Here is a 22,253-nt window from a genome sequence, read left to right as displayed (position 1 = left end):
CCAGCCAGGGTGAACCCACCACAGTTACATACCGAGTTATGGTTATATCCTACGTTATACATGAAGTGGCCATGAGAAAAGCCTCAGCTAGAGTACTCTAGTGAGTTTTGGCCACCACAAGAATGGAGAAGACACTGCAAAAAAATACGAGGCTTGCAAAAATGTCTGAGGTAAGACTTAAGGCTTGAAAGAAGAAAACTAATGAGAGAAAACAGACGCATGTGTGATGTAGTTTTATATATGGGCAGCGACCAATTTTTCACTATGTTAAAACAGAGTAACTAGTTACTAGTTTCATTTGCAGGAAAAATTATTTAGAAGACATAAAAAGGTAAGTTATAAGATAAGCTATCTTCAAAATTAGTTACATAAAGAAAATGAGTATCTCTTTATCATAAAGTCAATTTAGAGTTTACTTAAAAGTCAGTGTGACAGATATTTGCCTCTTTAATCTTGCCTTAGAGCAAGGGACTGGACCGAAGCTGCCTTGCAATCCTTCAATTTGGTATTTCTGTGATTTCTGTAACAGAATTCCATTTATTCCTGTGCTCATTCCATACTGCAAATGAAACCATCTGGTCTTTGGAGAAATTTCTTCTTAACACTTCTCAACTAGTGCTTGACACACCCTTAAGTCATACAATCCTTCAGCTGCTTCTCTTTCCTTCCTTTGGAAATTTAACATGGGTTAAATTTACAACAATGTTACTACTGTCCAAATCAATTTTGTGGCCACATCAGCAGGTGCTGTCTTGCATTCCAACAATTGATTTCACCAGCTAATTGTTAATTCTTGATTTAAATCACAACTCTTGAATTTTATTTAATCTTTTAATCTGAGAAACTGTTAATAGGAACTCCACTGTATTTGGGGTTTTTTTAAGCAAAACAAGAAATGACAAACTGACATACCTACTTTGGATAGAAAAGGGTCACAAAGGTCAAAAGCTTATATTGGATGACTTGTGCATGGCCAAAGATAGAGAACATTTTCATAGCTGTGCATATGAGTCATGAATTCCGTAATCCATAACTTTACCAGAGGTAAGACTGCTCAGCAGCTCTATCAATCATTAGAAATTTAGCCAGTGAGTTTGGGGAAACAAGTTAAGCTTTCAATTTTTTCAATATTTTAATTAATTAAGGTTTTGTAATCTAAAATTTCTTCTTCACTTTTTAAGAAAATAAAACCTATTAATAAAGTAGAACTCTTGCAGTATTCGCACTTACCGTCATTGTAGTCTTGTTGATGATATGAAATATGGTATCTTCGGGGATAAGTCCCCCCCTTTCCAAATTTCTCAAATATTGGGATATCATACTCTACTAGAAAATAAAAAGATACATGTCAAAATTTAAAATGTGACAAAAGCACATTAAATTAATCAGTTTAGTATTATAAACTTAAAGATGGAGGAACATACCAGTTGCTTGAAGTTGAAGCATCAGAGCAAAAAAGGTAATAGAACAAAAGCCACAAATCTAACAAATCACAAGAACTAAAAGGACATTCAGCCAAAAGTTCCAAAGGATCAAGAATTCAATAGCTCAAGTGGTTTGTAACCTCTTGCTTAAAGGAATGTCAGAGGACTGCAGCATGCCTAATTACTCGTTTTAAAAATAGTTTCTAGAGGAAAATTGGCAGAAACTATATTACAAAGAATAAAATTTAAAGATGCATAAATATGAAAAATTGGTGAATGAGTCAACACAGCTTGAATTATTAAAAATGTTAAATAGGTCCTCTTTTAAAAATTATTGAAGGAGAAAAGTATTCATAAGATAAAGGGAAAAGTCCTTCATGCATGCAGTAATTGGTTAAAAGGTAAGTACATAAGATGGGAATAAACGGTCAACAGTTCCACAAGAATGTGGGCTACAACTCATGCAGTTTAATTATGCATGAATTCTCTGGACAGAACAATGAATAGTGAGGTGACAAAATCATTTTGAGAAATAAGGCCAACAGAAGAATTGCAAAAAGCCCTTAAGAGTCTACGTGACTGGATGTTAAAATGGCAGATGAAATTCAATGTAGGCTAGTGTAAAGGTTTGTGATAGAGAGTTCCAATAAAGCAGCAGCTGAACTCTCTGTATTGGCTAAGAAGCAAATTAAATGCTATAAATCATTAAGACATACTGAACAAAGTTTTGGTCTACTCCATTTCAAAGGATTTAGTGAAACTGGAAAAGATTTAGAAGTACACAGATGATCAAAGACACAAAATTGCTTCTCCATAAGGAATATAGGCCTCTATAGACCAGAAAAGCAACAGCTCAAAGGGAGACATAAAGAGGTCTATAAAAAAAAAGAAAAAAAATAATCACAAAGGGCATACTTCTTCATAAAACACAGTAAGTTGCACAACTTTTTGTCACAACATACTGTTGATACTGAAAAAGTTTATACAAGTTGAAATAGGGACTGGAAAAATTTGTAGAAAGAAAAAAAATAATCCATCACATCACAGAAAAGCATCTTGCATTTGCAGAACCCTTAAGCTATACATGACTAGGAGTGTATTCTGAGGAAGGAATACCACACGCTCCTCTATAGAAGCATGGTACTGGTTGTGACAGGAGGAAAGACTAGGCCAGATGGATGTTTTTTCTGACGCTATATACTATTCTGTTTTTGTTACACATCAAATCACAAGAATAAATATTGAATATGGAATTAATGATTGCTGTCTATCCCATCGTCAAAATACCAGAGCATCCCACAGGAAAAATACAGAAAAAATATTGCAAGATCATCTTATTAGAAAAGTAACTGTAATAAACATACACAAGTAAACTATATTACGATTACCAAAGGCAAACTAATTTCTGACATTTCCAACTTTTTTGGTATTTATCTCTGCCACCTAAATGTTTCTTATACATAGTTTTAGTTTTATTTTCATTTAAAAGTGGTGCAATCTGTTAAACAGTCTAGAATCCTTAAAAGAAAAAAACACACCATCACATGGTTATCTGGATAAAGCTTCATAAACAAAATAAAAAGAAGCTTAAAGTATATACTAGACCAAAAAACACAGAACACCCCAGCTTCACTGGAAGCTAATTATTGTTCAACAGCAAAATTCTCTAGAGGCATGTCCGTGAGAGACACTTCAAAGCACTTTAAAGGTTACCCATTGCACTTCGTATCCTGAAACATGCACAACTTGGATTCAAGCCAGAGTATCATATGAAAACATTAGTAGTGATGATTAATTTATAGGCACAGCATGCAGTTCTCCTTCATTCTTTCACTTTGCAGAGCTTTCGATTACAGAAGTCATGAGCACTTCAAAGTGATCCTCATTTCACATAGGAGAAAATGAAGGCTCCATGTAATGGGTTTGGCTGGGATAGAGTTAATTTTCTTCAGAGTAGCTAGTATGGTGTTATGTTTTGGATTTGTGACCAAAACAGTGTTGATAACATAGGAATGTTTTAGTTACAGCTGAACTGTGTTTACACAGCATCAAGGCTTTTTCTGTTTCTCACACTGCCATGCCAGCTAGTAGGCTGGGGGTGCACAAGAAGCTGGGAAGGGACACAGCTGGGACAGCTGACAAAAGGAATATCCCATACCATATGAGGTTGTGCTCAGCAATAAAAGCTGGGAGAAAGAAGGAGGAAGGGAGGACGTTCGGAGTTATGGCATTTGTCTTCCCAGGTAACTGTTAGGTGTGATGAACTCCTGCTTCCCTGGAAATGGCTAAACATCTGCCTGCTGACAGGAAGTAGTGAATGAATTCCTTATTTTGCTTTGCTTGCATGGGCAGCTTTTGCTTTACCTATTAAACCGTCTTTACTCAACCCACGTGTTTTCTCACTTTTACCCTCCTTGTTCTCTCACCCATCCCACTGCGGGGGAGTGAGCAAGCAGCTGTGTGGTGCTTAGTTGCCTACTGGGGTTAAACCACAACACTCCAAAAATTCAATAAATTAACAAAGGTTATGTGCCAACTTAGAGATGGATACTACAGTCCAGTTTAACAAACTGTTGTGTGCCCCTATCCACTACATCATTTGTTCTTTTCAGAGAAGCAGGTAAGTTATACTGTGCACACTAACAGTGGTGTTACACATGACAATCTAGAAAACATTTCGAAGATCTTATGTTTCATTCTATCTTTCACTGTGTGCATTTGGATCGGATTTTGTTGCTTTCTTTTCTCCTACCATATTAAGTTTGTGTAGTACAATACCTCTCAGTGTGAACTTCCCTTCCAAGCCCTACTATTTACAAGAGGAAGAGTTCTAGAAAGCTAGTATGTCCAGTGATTTCTGCCTACCTGAGAATTCCTGATGATTATCTGGATAGCTCTGTGCTCTTGGCATCCGAGATTTGGGATAGTTGTCTCTGGAAGTGTAAAAACATACAGCATCTAAAACCTGCTGTTAATCTAGTACTTAAACATTTAATCTTACTGTCTCACAATTCCTTATGACTGATGAAAAGTTATTGCTATACAAGTTGCTGCACCAGTTTACAAATGTGGAACCCAATTTTGAAAATCAAATCTAGTAGGTATCAATAACAATTCAAGATCAGTAACAATGGAAAAGCTTGTTTATTGAGCTTAATGTAGTAAGAAAGCAACACGCTGTTAATGAGCAATGATATTAGTAAAAACATGAATTATCACAAGTAAAGCCACAAAGGAGCACTGTTATGTTTAATACCTTTATGGCTAAACACACAGGTTTACAGACTGGCAAAAATCTCTTATATAGCCTATAAAAACTCTTGAGGAAATTTAACCAAAGAAATGTAGAACCTTTTAGTGTCTCAAAATATTTCCCCTTCTCTCCAGGAAAGTCATAGGATTAAGAGAGTAATTTTATTGAGTTACAGAATGATGAAGAATTTTTTGGTTCTTACACAATCACATTGTTTCTTACCTACAGTTGGTATGTAACTCCCAGCCACCAAAAGGAATGGATGGGATTGCCAGTCAGAGAGACCGATTACAGTATATTTCAGTATATTTCCATAAACATACCAAAACAATGTCCTCCTCTTTCTGGTAAGAATTTCTCTAATGGGTAACAGAAGCTAAATGGAGACACAAAACCTACATCTTTGTAGGAAATATTTGAATGAAGAAGGAGAAAAAAAAAAAAAAAAAAAAAAGGAAAACAATCTAAGTAGAGGTGACAAATGAAGTAAATAAAAAACAACCAAAAGAAGTTTTGAAGAAGAAACATGAGTTGAATTAAGATTGCTTTGTTTCCCCTTATTCCACTTACCCCTACCCCACAAAAAAAAAAAAAGAAAAATTTGGCCATTTGGTAGAACTTTTTTGGTAGCTACATTAAACACTGTGTATGTACAACCTATGACACTTCAACCACAAAATACTTTCCATGTCTATTGTTTTCTTGCTTGTGAAATGGAGACTCATTTAACTCAAAAATTTGTTAGACCAAATGTATTTTTGCCCTCAAATCACATATTCTCAAATGAAATGGTACTATGGAATACTATAGCTCTGATTAATTGCCACAGGCAATGATTTCCAACTTCTTACCTTTCTACCAATTAAATAAAGTATTTAATTAGCAGCATAATAAGGTATAGCAGTTCCAAATAAACGAGTAGCCAATCTGTGCAACATAAGACCCAAGGTTATATGCCTGACCAACCATAAGCCAAAAAGGAATATGTTCTGTTTGGCTTCCCTGGTGGCTGAGAAACTGTGGACAGTGACCCTTTTGAAACACATTAATCTCCTAACAGGTCAATCAAAACAGATCTCCAGACCCACCACAGTACACATTGCCTCTTGCTAACTGACAGGTTTAAACAAGGAAAAAAATAAGTGGTAAGTCTGCAATGGGAACAAGGGGAGAGGAACGGACAGTTAATTGCAAAGAAAAGGAAGGGATTGTCTGTTGAAGTCTTTAAATGATTCTACCCTCTTTCTTGAATTAGGTACCCTCTACCTTGCAAAAGGGAAGCTTACTTCATATAGCCGTACCTAAGAAATGTAAAATTGATGGGGCAGCTCACTGCCAGGGAATATACTTCACATATATGTAAGACTGGCAAAATTTAGTAAAAATCTTCAGTACATTTTGTAGGATCTGAAGTCTAATTTTTGTTTCAAATGCAAATTGTAAAAAAAAAAAAAAAAAAAAAAATTTACTTCTATTTTCCGTGCATTAGCAAGAAATTAAGTATCAATAAGCTTTTATAAATGTTCTATAACCTACAGAGGAATTTCTGGAAGAAGTTCAGTAACAGCTGTCACTGGAGAGTTATTATGTTACAACTGATACATTATGCAATCTAATAAAGATAAATAATGAATGTAAGTAATTTTTACCCATCTAAAGGGCTGTCAAGTGAGGGACAGCTTCCCGAGCCAGAGTTTTCAGGACTGCTCAAAGACAACGGATCCAGCATCTAATAAATAACAAAGACAGACCAACAAGTTCAAGTTTTTGGTTTTGTTTTTTTGATTTTGTTTTTTTAAATACTTGAAGGTTTCTGCTTTGAAGCGTCTAATAATAAACAAAAACAAACCAGAAATATTAATTACTAGAGAAAAAGTTTGCTGCCTAGTTGAACCTGCATTGCATTCTGCAATCCTGAAAGGACTCCATCATGTTTCTTGCATCTAACTAGAATATAGTTAAGGTATTTAATCCTCTATCACGCTTTGCACATAACAAGTTGTACTGCTACATTCTTCCTGTATGTGCCATTGTCTCTTAATATTATAGCAATATCTGCATGAGAGTAGGTTAACAGAATAAAAAAAAAGGCCTCTAGAGGATAAAAAGCTGAGACAGTTTTTAAAAAATGTGGATTTTGTTGTCATCACCAAAGAAAAAAAAATCTCAAATATGACACAGATTGTGATGAATACGATTTACATAATCTCTGGAGTGGCTTAAATTTGACCAACTAGCAGTCACAGAAAACAGCTGAAATCAAATACTGTAAAAAGCTTTTAAACATTTATCTCTGGTTAGGACTCTAAGCAAGTTACGGAGATTTTAAATAGAACTGAAGAGAAAATCGAAGGAGAAAGAGGGAGAATGCATAAAATTTATAAACACTGTTTTCACCCAAACCAAAATCCTGTTTCAAATAAAATAAACTTTCATGTGAAACTGGAGTTTACAAAAACACCAAAGACAGTTTTTTTTCCTAAAACACTTCTGACAACCTAGTAATCAATGCTTATGAGCTATGTGAAATCTGCCATGTATCAGTCTGAAGAAGTCATAAAACTGAATATCTAGGCCAGATCTATTACATAATGAAAACAATCATCAACACTTTCTCTGTTTCTTGAATCCAATCCAGAGAAGAAGAAATGGATTGATAATCAAGAGCATCCTCTTGATTACCAGCTATTTCTATTGGCTGACATTCATTTTGTTTATCTTGCACTACCACCCTTTAAGTTGAATGACAGGCAAACATCACTCCCTCCTCTTCTGCAGTAAAGCAATCTGAAATGTGTTACAGATTTATTTTTCAGAAGTAGTGGAAAAAGAATCTAAATTTTGAATTATTGAATGTGACAATTTTCCCAGCCTGCCCCTTAAAAACAGAGTGGAAAGCTCATCTGTTGCCTTAAAATGAGCTCCTTCCTAAAATAAAGTTTGTTTTGGTATATAATATAACATCTATTATTTTCTATGAATTGGACACCAGTCTTTTGCTGTAAATTAAGTAGTTACCCCTCCCATATTTATGGTCTGTGCTGCATCTTAAAGGTCCTGGGCACATACTTTGCCAAGCATCAATCAGGGACTTATTAAAGAAATAGGGTCCAGAAAGTGAGTTTGCACTGTGCAAACTCAGACACTTAAGTGAACTCTGTATTGGGGAGGACAACATTTACCATAGGTTCAGCAATTATATCCCTCTTTTCTCATGCTGAGCAGTGGGTTCTGAAAGGGAAAAAAGCCCATCTGCTGCCATATTAATTACCTCTATAACTTAATGCAGTACGGTCCAACTGGCAGACCACAGCCCACTTCTGTCCAACCCATCATCTCTTCTGTAGAGAAAGTGTGGGGTCTGCTGTCAGAGTGTGAATAGCTGTGCTCAGGCAGATCAACAGGAGAGCAGAGCAAAGCCCTCCACTCCCAAATTCCCTTCTTGTCTTTGTGGGGCAGGCTGTGACAGATGTAGGCAGCATGGTCAACGCTTGCCAAAGTGATGTGGCAGCTTAGGGGGAATGGAGCAAATGGAGTTTGTGAGTTCCAAACACCCCAATCTGGCCCTTGAAGCTGCTTAGGTTGAACTAAGCTGGCTTCCTATGAAAGTAAAATTCCTGTATTTAAACCCTGCCGACAGCTTACACAGCAATGCGTACATGACACGTTACATGTTTCCTGAACACTCTGAAAGGACATCCTGAGCCTCAGAGATCATCTGTCTATATGACCAGTCAGTGACCAAAAGTGACTTTACCCAGGCCAAAAGTAATCATTTCACTGAAAGAATCCAGGCCTGGGCTAGATTTGACCACGTGGCTATGATAATGAATAGCACCCTGGTCTGGAAATTAGGAGATTCAGCCTCTATTCCCAGCTCAGTTGTTAAAATTGTGCAACATATTGCACAATCTCTTTGCCTCTATTTTTATTCTATCATCTGTCTCTCATTTAGTCAGCTCATAAAAACCATTGCCTCTTGCCATTTGTGAATACAGTGCCAATGTCAACAAGAACTTGAAGTGATTCGGGTACACAGCATTATTTTTTTTTCCTCCTTAAAATATCTCTTTCTCCATCGCCAATTCTGTGAGCCATTACATTCCTCCATCTTTTCCTGCTGTTTTTGAGGGTAATTTTGATACTCGGAGAGCAGGATTTTTATTCATGCTAAGTGTGCTGATATCCCACACCAATAATGCAGGTGAATATGGAGAACAAAATAGCATACATTTGTGATCCTCACACAAGAATGTGACCACGGAAAATATTTCAGACCTTTTTTATACCAGGCCCATTGCCATCCCCTTGCCACTACCCCAACACAGTATCAACTGAGTCCAAATAATTCTGACAGATCCAAACTCTTCTTTAAAACCTCCTTTAATTACCTGGGAAAGTTGTAAAACTGGTCTTGCTTACATATCCTTCTCATTAAAATAAAGGGGTTTCTGCTTTCTAATGTAGACATCATTTGCTGTAATTTGTATCTATCACTACCTCACTCAACTATCACGGAAATTAAGAATATTGTCTTTCTCCTTGTAGCAACGTATTTAAATAATTGAAGAGACTTACAGAGGAAAAAACAGGTTCTACAAGACTAAACAACCACAGTTATTTTAACCTTCTCTCACGGATCATGTTTTCTAGGGTGGTTGTCATTTTTTTTAGCTGTTCTTTCTAACAATTCCATACCCTACTTGAACAGCAGTATTTCATAAATCAACCTAAAAAAACCTGTAATATTAATAAATCACTCACGTACCTGATCCATACTTTCTGGAATGAATTCACCCTCACTGTTGATACTGGTGAAGGACCCATTTCGGGCCACCTGATGCAGCTCATCTGGAATGTATCCTGGGGGAGGTGAACTCCTATCACGAGTATTAGAACCTTTTGAAAGAAAAGGGCTAGTCAGAGTCTCTTCACTAACCCAGAATCCAGGGGCTTTATTCAAATGCTTCACAGGCACTGAGCCTGCCTAGATCTCTTCTTGGTTTAGAAATTTTCCAGATGCCTATGCAATACAAGACTTACATATAGCATTTAAAATCTGTAATCCAGGAGAATATGAAAAATTTGGGGCAGGGTTGCCTCAATAGCATTAAAAAGAATTTTCATTATATAGGAACAGAAATATAATTTGCCTGCACACCTAGCTGGGTAAATTTCTTCTTTTGAAACAAAATAAAATCCAAACCCTTCCACCCACAACAACTAATCCTTTCCAACTCTTGAGAATGTCAGTTTTTCTTTGTAGAATATTATGCCTGCAAGAACATGAATACTCTATTCATAATAAATGTATAATAAGTTAAATTGTCTGAAAAATTATTCATTAAACTCTCTAGTTTCATAATTAAATTTGAAAGTTAACATCACACCAACTTTAAAATATGAATAAGCAAAAAGGTTATGTCAATGCCAAAATAAGTATCGTAAACAAACGTTCACATATTGAGATTAAAAAAATGTGGGAGTCCTAAATTGGGCAAAGAAACACATTGCCATATAAACAAACAGGTTTTTCAGTAACTCAGTCCTGTATCTGAAAATAAAGGGGAGTACTATCACCAACTTTTTAGGATACCCATCAGTTACCTCAAATAACTCTACATAGATTTATTTACTTGTGATTTTTATTTTGTTAATTTTCTGTATTATATATGTTTAAACCACCTTTGACTTGAAATTCAAAATCCACTCCCACGAGTGCAAACTCTATACTAGAGTCATTGATGAGTAAGAGAAATTCAAACAGTCTATGTTGAGAGCAAGATCTTCATGAAGAAAATATTATACAAGAAAAGTTTTTACAATTAAAGCTATTGAAATATGTAGCTTACCTATAACAGACAGTCGCCTTTTTCTGTCTGTCACACCAAACACTGTGTTATCTAGATCTTCCAGTGAGGGCAAGGGTTCCACGCTATTTACACTGGGTGACTGAAAATGCATACATATTACAAACAGCAGTTATTACTTTATACTCCTGACAATGAAAATACTTCACAAACTTTATAGGCTTTGTGCAGCACATTGCTTTTTTCAGGCAGTTGAAAAGAAGCTTGCCAATGTATATCAAAATTCATCTATTTTAGTAGCTCATCTTTAATATTTAAAAATAAGTTTCAATATGTATTAGTATACAAATCCCAGCAATAGCATGGCCATGATGTGTTAGATAATACCAAAATAATTCAGTATTTAGCCTATAGTCCACTGCTACTGTTTGCTACAACAAACACTGAACTTGCCACAAAGGAGCGTCACCAACATATGACTTAACAGTTTCAAATAACTACAGCTACTTAAATTCTATGCGCTTCTCAAATTTGTGTCACATCATCATCCTATTAAGGAACACTTTTCTATCACTGTAGGGAAGGCAAACAAACAGAGAGGAACAGGATCTAGGAAAAAGTTAAAACTGAGTCAATACAAAATGCTAACAGATGCTTAAAGTGAACTGAAGAAGCAATCACTAATATTTTCAACTGGAAAAATGTCTTTAGTTATTCTTTAAGAATGTTCTTTAAGAAAAGATACAAATTATACTTCAATATGAAAACTGAGGAAAAATACATTTAGCATGCCAACTCATACCTGTGTATTTCCATGTATTACAAGCAGTATCTTGAGACTCTTCATATGAACACTACGGTCAAGCAGTTCAACAGCTTTGTCCAGGTCATCCTGTGTGGTTAATGGAATGACAAGCTACAAAAAGGGGAGGAAAAAAAAAAAAAAAGTCTTAAACAGGACACAAGAAAGAAATGAGGAAGTGCAGAGAAACAAGCAAACATGCTATCTTTCCTTTCATTCCAAACAGCTTGAAAATAAAATCTATTAAATGATGCCTCAAATTAGCAACAAAATGACTGAAGTTCAACCTTAACTCTTCCTTCAGATGCCTTGAATAGGTACAGCATGGTGGAACAAGTCTTCACAATGAAGGAGCAATCATTTTACATATGTACAACTTAATATTCTACAAATTTCAGAGAAACATGTGCAACAGTGTCAGTGTATTTGCCATTGCCTAAATTAATGCAAGTCTATAAGATAAATAAAAATAAGCCTATTTTATAGAGCATAAAGCACATTTTTGTATCTCACAATATTACAACTATATTTGAAGTTACATCACTAACAGAATTTCTCCACTGAAAAACAGAATTTGTTAAGGAAGTGTATCAGGCATGGAACAACTGTAGTCCTCACTAGACTCCTACTTGGATCTAATTAATTAGAATTAACTTGACATACAGGTATCTTTACAACAGAAAATGTTATGCCATTAAAATACACTTGAGATCCAAGTTCTGTAACGATTAAAATTGGGCTTATGTTTTGGGAGTGTAAATTACAACTTCTGTTTCTAACAAAGGAACAACGTAATATAGATTTTTAAAAAATCTATTCTACTTGTAAACAGTCTCAGTCAGTGATGCTCAAATACATCAGTGGAAATACAGTACTTTTATACGAAAAGAAATGGGAATGAGGGAGGAAGGTCTTGATAACAAATGAGTATGCTCTTAAATTGCAGTTTTAATGCTAATGACAGGTTATTACCATCACATTTCTGAAACATGACGGGATGATTTGCCAACTAGTGCAGAAACTCACAAGCAGAAAGCCTGCTCATATGCCTAAAAATCTATCAGAGAAATGGCCATCTCTTCTGACCTTCCTAATCTCCAAAAGCCTTCTGTTGGAATTCTTTGTTTTGAGATAAGTTTCCCAGAAGTGCCTGGTAAGGTGAGTAACCAACAAACAGCAATTACAGGCATTTTCTTCTGCAAAGATGCAGATTAGATATAGCAATTAAGTTGTGCATAACCAAGCACACGAACAATCTTCCATGCACTTTGCTGCCTCAAGGCAAAAACCAGAAGTAACTCCTCAGAATGGATCTTGCATCTGTAAATATATTTGCTATTAATAATTCCATCTCTACTTCTAAAGAAAAGCTGGAAGTAATATTGATCAGGCATAAGTGGCTTGAAAGCACTAGCACTGTTCCCAAGAAATTTTTGTGTTCCAGCCACTTTAAGAGGGGCAACAGTTAAGACTAGTTCTCCAATCTACACATTACTAAATGCAGCATTCCAGTGATTACTAAACAAGATTAATTCTTAAAGAAAAAAAAAGTGTACAAGAACGGATAAATGTTATTTCAAATTTACAAACATGACAAAGCTGAAAGAGGTAAAGACCTTCCCAAAATCATGCAACAGGACTGTGGCAGAGCAGGAAGACAATCTACCCATTCCCAATCAAGTCTGAGACATAATTCATTAAGATATGACTCTCCTCATAGAATATTTAATGCATCTCCTGCCTACCCTAATTTAGACAAGCCTTACATATTTGAGAACACACACATTAGAAATCTACGGTTTTGTCACAGGAGTAAGTTTTGTCACAGGAGCGGTTCTCACTGCTTACGAGAGCAAATTTCAGCCTTAAAATAATCAGCGTACAAGTCACCAAGAATTTAGAAGACACAGAATATTACCTCATTATTGCTATAATGTAAATCCATAGTCTGTCCAAAAGCCACTTTAGCTTTAGCTGCAAGATCTTCAAGTTTAACAGGCCTTGGTAATTGCAGGATCCTGAAACACAATTTAAGTTATAAAGAATTTTTGTCCATTACTTATGAAAATCTGGCAAGTCATTACTTAAGAACGATCTTGGAATTAAATTTCTTATTAAAAAGACCATAACAGGCTATGCTTTATTCACTGTCCTCCATATTTTGAGTCATTAAAAAGAAAGAAAAGCAGTGAAAGAGTTATAAGGGATAATCAAACATAAATTTAGATCTGATTATGACTATTTTACGTGGTTGCATATGGCTTCATTCTTAACTTAATGCTTTGCATGCCTCCATTCCAGAGGCAAATTCTTAGAAACTTCTAAAATTTTCTACTTCAGAAAACTAAAACAATGGAGTACCATAGGCTGACAAGCATAGGCACCAGAAAGGAATTACTCCTACAGTCCCCATTTTTTGAAAATTCAAAAGACTATCTTTTCTGAGGAAGGTAACAAAATGTCACCATCTTTACCATAATGTACTACACGCTCAAACTGCCGAGTCCATCACTAACTGTGCTTCAAGTGTGCTCCTGTAAGAATGGTGCAGTTGTAGGTCAACAACTGAGATTTTCTTTTAACTCAATGTCTCATCAAACCACATAGCCCCAAATGCCTGTAACCGACCTTTTACTATAGAAAACGATCGTATTATTTGAGACACAACACCGTTAAACAAAAAACATTTTTAGAAGTGACTAAGCTAGTAAGGTACATTGAATTCACGTTCCAAAAAGAAACAGTACTCAAATTTTGTGAAGCAGAAAAATTAGCAAAGGGTAACTGTCTGTTTTACCAGTGTTTCAATTGGTATACTGGTTAGGGAACAATATTTCTCACTGAAATGAGGCTAGAAGCCAGGCCACCTCCAATTAAAAATTATTTGAAAAAAATCAAATCTTAAAAAAAACCAACCAAACAAACAAACAAAAAACCAGACACCACCATCAATTCTCACTGTAGTTACCAATTTGTTTAGCAAGCCTGGAACTCTACCCATCGCACTGCACACTCCTTGGAAGAGAGTGCCACATTCACTACTGAAAAAAACTCTGGAATCACTTCTCTCTTCCACTTCCCTTTTTAAAAACTAGTGAGAAAGCCATTGCATAACTTATTTTTCTTGCATAATTTCATTATTTTATCTTTAGATCTACATGCTCAGGCAACAAAAAGTATTACAACTCATGCTGAGCAATGAGCCTGGGCTGCCCAGTACCCCTGGGCAAGCAGGCTCAAGTTACTTGAGACGCTCCAAAACAGACCTAGGCCCATCAGCATAAAAGCTTGGAAAGGTATCTTTCCACACACTTACTTTATACTTGTATTCATATTGATTAACTTAGTCCAGTGTGAAAGGGAATTAAGATAAACTGCAAAAATGCACTGTCCGTGCAGACTGGCAGTGAGTAAACAGTTCTGTTTTAAATTCATGCTTCTGCTTATTTCACAAGAACTGCTAAGTAGAAGAGTCCTCAATTGTCAAAGCTTTTGAAAAGACTTATTTCCTCCAAATTACTTATAGCACTCAACCATTACCGATGCGCTGTTACATGTGATGTTCAGAAAAGTGATAAAAAGAAGCTGAAGAATGTTAATACCTATACTGCTATTTTACTACCCCATGTAAAGAGAGGGCACGTACTGTAATCAGCATGGATACACACTGATCTATTGCACATCACACTAAGGACTGCCCAGAAGTAGCATAGGTTTCATTCTGAAGCAATCTTTACTTAAGGAATTTACCATTTCTACTGACAAAGAGCATGACCAGGATATTATTTCCTTCTTCATGAAGTACTTTCTAAGATCTTATTATATAACCATTTCTCTGTAGGTACAATGAAGGTTTATGGTTTCAGAGACAAACAGACAAAATGAGTTGTACACAAACCAGTTCTGCACGGAACTGTAGATCAACGTCTGTAAAAGCTTTTGAGCAGCCATCAGAGCAGATATAGAGAGACAGATGTTTGTATATTTTAAGCACCTACATCACTCACCTCTCATACACAAAATGAAAATAAATTTTAACTGATTAGTCAAAATTACCAATGAAAACAATCTAATTACAAAGTCTAAAATTTTCCTATTGCAGTTCTCAGACTGGTTCATCCAAAGTACAATCCAATGTTGAGCTTTATGTCTAGGCTTCTTCCTCTGGGTGTTACAGTAACAATATACAATCATGCATTTATTACACACACGATGCAGCAAAAAAATTACTTGCTGGTCTATTCATATTTGAGATCTATGCTAATGATCTAAGTAATTGTTCTAGGCTACAAACACCTATCTGAAGGGTAAACAAATGAAGGATATTACATGGGACACAGCTAAGATAAGATACATCTACATTTATGTATACTTAGAGCCCACATTTTTCACAGATTAATTCTCCTTAAATTATATTCATATCAAAAATTCAATTTAAGCTCAAACCAAATACACTCAGATATCTGAAATACTTTAAACAGTTTATTTGAAACTTTATGATAGGAGCCCAACAAAATTCTACAAATAATTAAAAGACAAGACTGTTTCCTGTGGTCCCACCTTACCTTTTTTCACCTCGATGCTCAAATTTGACTCTAACATCGTTCTGTAAGAAAAGCGATGAAGGAACCACTATTAGTTTGTTACTACCTCCTTTAATGAAGGCTGTGAAATCTCATTCAATAATCCTACATCAGAAGTAAAATCCTTAAGCAGCCCATATTAATTTTCTGTCCTTTCTGATATACGAAGCATTTTAACAAGCTACTTCTGCTGAGGTATCTGAGAGAGGCTTAAAGTGTGTAAAAAAATACAATAAATTATTCTGAAGTGCAACAAATGTTTCTGTAAGTAAACACATTATTTTCTATCAATATATTCTAATATTATAACAGATTCATGATTTCAAATTCAGCATGGAACTGATTATCATGAACAGGCAGGTAGATACTGTAACAGGATTTTATATACACTTCAGAGCTGAGCGCTCCAGGCTTAAGAAACATACCTTGTTTCATAAGCATTACTGTAGAAACCCACACATGTAATTAAGCCAGCATTCATGCAATCAGTTTCCCAGTAACAAAGATACCTGTAAGTATCTGCAGTTACGTGGAAATAAAATTATTTTGTAAAATCATAATTTTAAGAATCAAATTGTATTAGCAACTATTGCAGGAAAAAAAAAAGATGCATTCAACCATATATCCAAACAACAATGTTCTATCTTCCAAAGGAATTACTTGATTCACAAGTGATTACTTTCAAAATTCACAAATTGAAACAGAATGACAAACACGTATTTCCCCCTCACCACTATCACATTTAAGCTCAGAAATGGCTCAACAATTTTTCTTCTAGCTTTCTGAACATGTATTATTTTAAAATCATTTTGGATCATATATGCACATTAAAACAATGTCTAAAGTCACAGCTCAGAACTTAGTTATATGACACTAGCAAAGCACCATTGTGTTATATACTGAACTCTTACAGCTTTTAAGCACAGAATGAAAAAGATGTAGCCATTAGTTTTTGACAGTTTAAGAGCCAAATATATTCAAATACTTTGATCTTTAACAGGTTAAAACCAGACAGCACAAACTGAAGTTTCATAAAATATTGGACTGCCAATTAAGGATCCAATCAAATAAACATACAATTAACTCAATAGGGCTATTACAACAATTTGGGTAAAAATCTACATCCTATCCCCTCCTAATCTCTCTATATAGTAGTTCAAACCTATCAACTAAGTATTTACTACTTTTCCATCTCTGTTCAGTATCTGCAGGGAAAAAAAAAAATACAGCTGAAAAGAACTTACATTTCCAGCATACATGCAAACAAAAAATTGAGGCCAAAGATGCAATAAAGTAGCTTAAGTGTGTTTCTGCTGCTGTACTGACGTTCTTTAGTATGACAACTAGGCAATCTAATATACCTATAAAATTAATTCTAAAGAAGCATTCCAAATAAGAGATACTAGCACACCTTGGTATTTTAAAATAGTCTAGTACCAAATGATGATGATGATGATGATGATGATAATACATAAACAAACCAACCTACATACAGTGTCAAAATACCCCTATAATCTTCAATTTATCAGGATCAGAGTCATTTAAGCATACACTATGATCTGGTCTGAAATGCCACCATTTCATTTTGCTGCTAATTTAAGAACGTGAACAAAGAAAATGGCAGCACATGTGGGAGACTAATAGCTTATTCTGGTATGCTCACTGGTCTGGCAAGAAAAATAATTATAGAAGTCACAGCGGGACACTCTGTGTTCAATAGGTTAGTAAGGATATTAAAGATTACCTGTTTTTTAGGCGAAGATGACTTTGGTTTTCCTGTTTCTTGCTGGGGCAAGACAGGACGACTGGCCTTATGAAGCACAGCCAAATCCTGCATGATTGAATTTAAAGCTTGCTGCTCATCTGCTCAGAGAAAAAGACCAGATAAGAGAAGTGTAAATGACTGTTACGTTTGAAGTGCATTACTGTCTCATTTCACAATTAGGCAGGCATTTTTCTAAAATCTAGAAGTCCACACTACACTTCAATACATAATTGACAAATAAAAAAAAATTACTGCCATGTTGCAAACATTTTTATTTTATTTATCATTAACAGTGCTTAAGGAAATAAAACAACTTAATCAGTAAACACACTGAAATGGTTTAAAAAACGGAACTCAAAACAGATTGAAAACTCTACAGAGCTGCAGGCTGTACTAATAAGAGAAGGGCAGGGGAAAAAAAAAAAGGTTTATCTACTTTGTTTCAAATAATGTTCATGGATAAGATGTTAACTAGAAATCACACTTCCTCCCGAAATCGTAAAATAAAGAAAACCCAAGTACTTTTGAATAATTTTTCCTCTGTCCTGAACAGGTATGGTCATGCACACAGGAAGCATACACAAACTCCCAGAGGAACACATCCACTGTTTGAGCATCTACTGACGGCCCAGAGAGTAATAAAATAAAAAAAGTAAATAAATAAAACCAAAAAAAACTCAAACAAAAACCAAAAACAGCCGTAGAACTTCTCCAGGACTGCAAACGTATGGTTTTTCAGGGCTTACAGGAGTAATTCACAAGGAGAAACAGAAGCACTGAACCCAGGGGACAATTTAGGGGCAAGAGTGCCACACAGCTTAAATTTCAAGTTCACACAAAATCCTAAATGCTGATGATCTGCTGCAGCTGTGAAGGCCTGCGGCCATGCTAGACAAGGTTTGCCCTGAAACTGGGATACTCCTTTAGACAGGACAGCACCTAGGAGCTCAAAAGCTGTCCATCACTAAGGGAAATTTGTCACTAATATTTTGTATTAATTCCTTGCCACAGCGACATTACTATACTCGACATGTATCTAGAACACTGGATAACAAAATTTATCTACAAAGTTGTTGATTGCATGCCTTCATGCTACTTCACAATGGATATGTTTGTTGAAGAATTCATTGCCAAGTGCTGTGATTTACAAAGAACAGTATTTCTCAAACATCGACCTGAGTAAAATTCGACATTAAAAATCAGCAAACAAGCATTCCAGTATTCAGCAATGATGAGAATTCCTTCACACTCTATTCAAATATAACCAAATATGTTTGTCATATCATGAAATTGTGGGATTTCAGTGTTCTAATTTAATAGATTCCTAACAGATCAGAAAGATGGTCTAAAAATTAGTAACTGTGATCATCGTTCATGCTGTCATTATTCATAACTCTACTATGATATGCAAATCTATAAAAGCAAGTTTTACTAGCAATAGTCAAAGGCAGAACTGAAAGTATACTTGCAGCTCAGTTATTCCTTTCTCACATTAAAACACACTTCAAAACTTGCCATAATTAAAAAAGTTAAACTATTGTGTTATAGTCTATTCTAGTGCTCAGCGATAAAAAAATAATTGTTCTTTTAACAGTTGGTTGGAGGAGATTTAATTATCAGTGGTCACTACGTAGCATATTTCATGCGAAGGAAATGAAAGCATTGAGGCAAAGCATCTGAAAGTTTACTGAATATCCGATATGACTCAACAGTCATTTCTCTCACACAAAATGTTGGAGAATATGAGAAATCTAGAGTGCTGTATTCCTAGATTCAGCTACTTTACTATTAAGCATGAGGTTAGGAAAAAAAAATAGCATAACAATAAAAGATAAACAAAAGTGATACAAAAAACGTGTGTTTTGGTTGGTTGGTTTGTTGGGATTTTTTTGAGACTGAGCACTGATAAGTGATTACAATAACAACACGGTCAACTCATTAAAAAGCATGTACAACTTGAAAAATCAACATCAAATTTAAAGTAATAGAAATGTGCTACATATTTAGAAAAACACAGTTAGACCACCTACACAGTCCTGGTTTTGCACTGCAATGACACAACACAATACGATAAAATTCTTTAATATAAACTTTGTGGGTTTTTTTTTTCCCCAATAGCCATTACCATTTACAGCACAGTAATATTGCTCAGTCACCTAATACCATGAATCTCAATTTCCTATACTTGAATTTTTAAGTTACCACATAGTGAGGGAAAAGTGCTTTATTCCAATAGAAAAAAAACAGAAGTATTTTGAATATTAGCAAAGCAGCTGAACACTGCCTTTCATGTAGACATTACATTGACTTACATGGCCAAAGCACACACTTCCTAGGAATGGTATTACATCAATGGTTTTGGTCTTCAATAGAAATGAAAATTATCCAAATTAAATTTTTATATATGTTAAACACAAGACTTACCCATAATGGCAGTGAGTCTGAAAACTTGAACTTCAGGGAAATGGCTGCTTCATTAGCATTATTTTATTTCCTAAAATGCAAAACCAAAAATACATAATTATTGAAACTGTCAGATCCATGTAAAACAGTCAATTCTTCATTTTTACAGGCAGTTTTTTCTAATATTCTACCTATCGAATATGCATATAAACTACAAATAAGATTGCATATTGAGATATGACGTGTGGAGAAAACAGATATTGTCCCCAAAGCCTCACTGGGCTCTGAGCAACATAAATACAGACTTTCAGAAGACAAAGCCTGAACTAAATATTCTTCTAGACTTAAGCTGATTTTAGTCTCTATCTACACCCCCAAATGATGATTAGTAGCTTAATTAGCCATAACACTGCTACATGGGATACCCACTACTCCAGATTATTAAGAACCAATTCTTTTTCTACAGGTTCTTGTATCTGGTGTTCAAAGTTCTGTGTTATACATACATATGTTATATACTACATATATATAGTTCATATATAAATATATGTGAAACTCATAGCACAAATCAAAAGGCATCAATACCCACTGATTATATAAACTAGAAAATTTCAATTGGTAAGTTTTTTTCATCATAATTCAAGAGCATTACACAGATAGCCCAACACCCCTGAAAGCAAATGCCTCTGGAAGACAGCAGGTATTAACTTTGAATATACAATATCCAAGTTATCTAGAAAAGCAGAAACAAAGGGGGCACATTTATGAACAAACCCTGTCTATCACAATATCTTGAACATCAGCCAATTTAAAAAAAAAACAAAACAATAATTAAGGACCGATTAAAGTAATCTTTCTATGAGATGCTATTATGGAGCTTAACAGCAAAAAACTAAAGACATATCCCTAAATAGACAATGAGGTTTGTTGAAATACAGGCTACCACAGGAAGAATTCCGAATTTTTAATGCAAGATCATAGAAGAAAACTCTATAATTTCTTATGCAGTCATTGCGACCAAGCAGGGAGAGCCTATTCCCTCCTCCCTTTTCCTGGCTGCAGTGGACCATCCATCCTTCTGACTCAGAGCCAAAAGATCTACCCTACTCTGATAAAACAGATGATTTCCCTGCAATTTCATTCAAGGAGCTACACCAACAGAATATGACTCTTTGTTTTTTCTTTTTTAAACAGAATTTGTTTTCTCATGGTTTAGTTTCTTACCAGTGTCAAATGACACCTGATGCCAGCACCGGGCCACCTGTGGGAGCACATGGCTGAGAACAGAGGGGAGGTGGGCCAGCTCTTTCAGCACCAGCCAGCCAGGCTTCCTTGCTTGAATATTCTGCCAATTTTCTAGCTAACAACAAATTAATTACAATTTTCCAAAGGATCTCTGAGCATCTTCAGTTCAGCATCTAAGTTTCTGGCATTGTATCTCTTACATACTCATTTCATGAAAACAGCCTTTTTAAGCAGCATTCATTTCACCAGTGGAACTCAAAAGCTTCAAGTACTTCTGACATATTTTTCAGAAAGAAATTTGGACATGAGAGCCATATAAAGGTCTGCTGTATACTGCCTTTTACCTACACATCAGATGACTCATCTACTATCGTCTATTTCAAGCTCCATAATAACCAAGAAGAGACCAGGCTTTTAAAGAAGATCCAGAGGTCCAACTCTGCAATCAGAAATCAGTTCAGTTGAGAGAGCACCCAAGAGAGCACGTTAGAACCAAAATAAAGCTGAAAATACGATTCAAATGTATCCAGTTACATATTCCCATGTCTATGGACAGCCTCAAAACATTACCCGAAGCAGCTTCCAAGTGCTGTGGGAAAGAAACTCCCATCTAATGCTTTGTAAAGTATTAAAGCCTGCAAGAGTGTGAGAAGCATATCTGGCCTGGGCTGGCCACAGTCTTAAGACACAACCCTGACTTTTACTACTAACATGGTCTCCAGCCTCTTCATGCCACCACAGCGGGAGACAGAAAAATCTGTTTCAAAAAAATTAAAAAAGAAAAAGCTTCTGTTGCTCCATAACAGAAAAGGAAAACCATGAAGATACAAAAGAAAGGGATTTGTACTTATCTTCAGAGAGGAAAACAGGGGCTGAATTTTCATTTATTTGCCAAGTGATAGCAGCCAAAATCACTCAAAATAAGGACAGAATCTTTGGACGTTGCTCTCACATAAGATGCCAGGAGA

At 35.4% G+C, this 22,253-nt stretch overlaps 1 protein-coding gene across 2 annotated transcripts in view; it reads right to left on the bottom strand.

Moving 5' to 3' along the window:
- The window catches only part of MAP3K2 (mitogen-activated protein kinase kinase kinase 2), a 53,296-nt gene that overhangs the window by 12,646 nt on the left and 18,397 nt on the right, over positions 1–22,253 (bottom strand). The window contains exons 2-11 of one of the 2 annotated variants that reach the window (XM_052791683.1): positions 20,062–20,131; positions 17,617–17,735; positions 15,855–15,895; positions 13,208–13,307; positions 11,290–11,403; positions 10,530–10,629; positions 9,446–9,576; positions 6,327–6,406; positions 4,290–4,357; positions 1,231–1,323 (exon numbers count right to left, since the gene is read on the bottom strand). In XM_052791683.1, coding sequence (XP_052647643.1) covers positions 1,231–1,323; positions 4,290–4,357; positions 6,327–6,406; positions 9,446–9,576; positions 10,530–10,629; positions 11,290–11,403; positions 13,208–13,307; positions 15,855–15,895; positions 17,617–17,735; positions 20,062–20,065 — 850 coding nt within the window. In that variant the 5' untranslated portion in view covers positions 20,066–20,131. Of the gene's footprint in view, positions 1–1,230; positions 1,327–4,289; positions 4,358–6,326; positions 6,407–9,445; positions 9,577–10,529; positions 10,630–11,289; positions 11,404–13,207; positions 13,308–15,854; positions 15,896–17,616; positions 17,736–20,061; positions 20,132–22,253 lie in introns of both variants that reach the window. The other variant, XM_052791682.1, reaches the window with a different exon arrangement.

The sequence above is a fragment of the Harpia harpyja genome, chromosome 7 (assembly GCF_026419915.1).
Source record: "Harpia harpyja isolate bHarHar1 chromosome 7, bHarHar1 primary haplotype, whole genome shotgun sequence".
Taxonomy (NCBI): domain Eukaryota; kingdom Metazoa; phylum Chordata; class Aves; order Accipitriformes; family Accipitridae; genus Harpia; species Harpia harpyja.
Note: the sequence above shows the minus strand (reverse complement) of the source record. Positions and strands in the feature narration are given on the sequence as shown.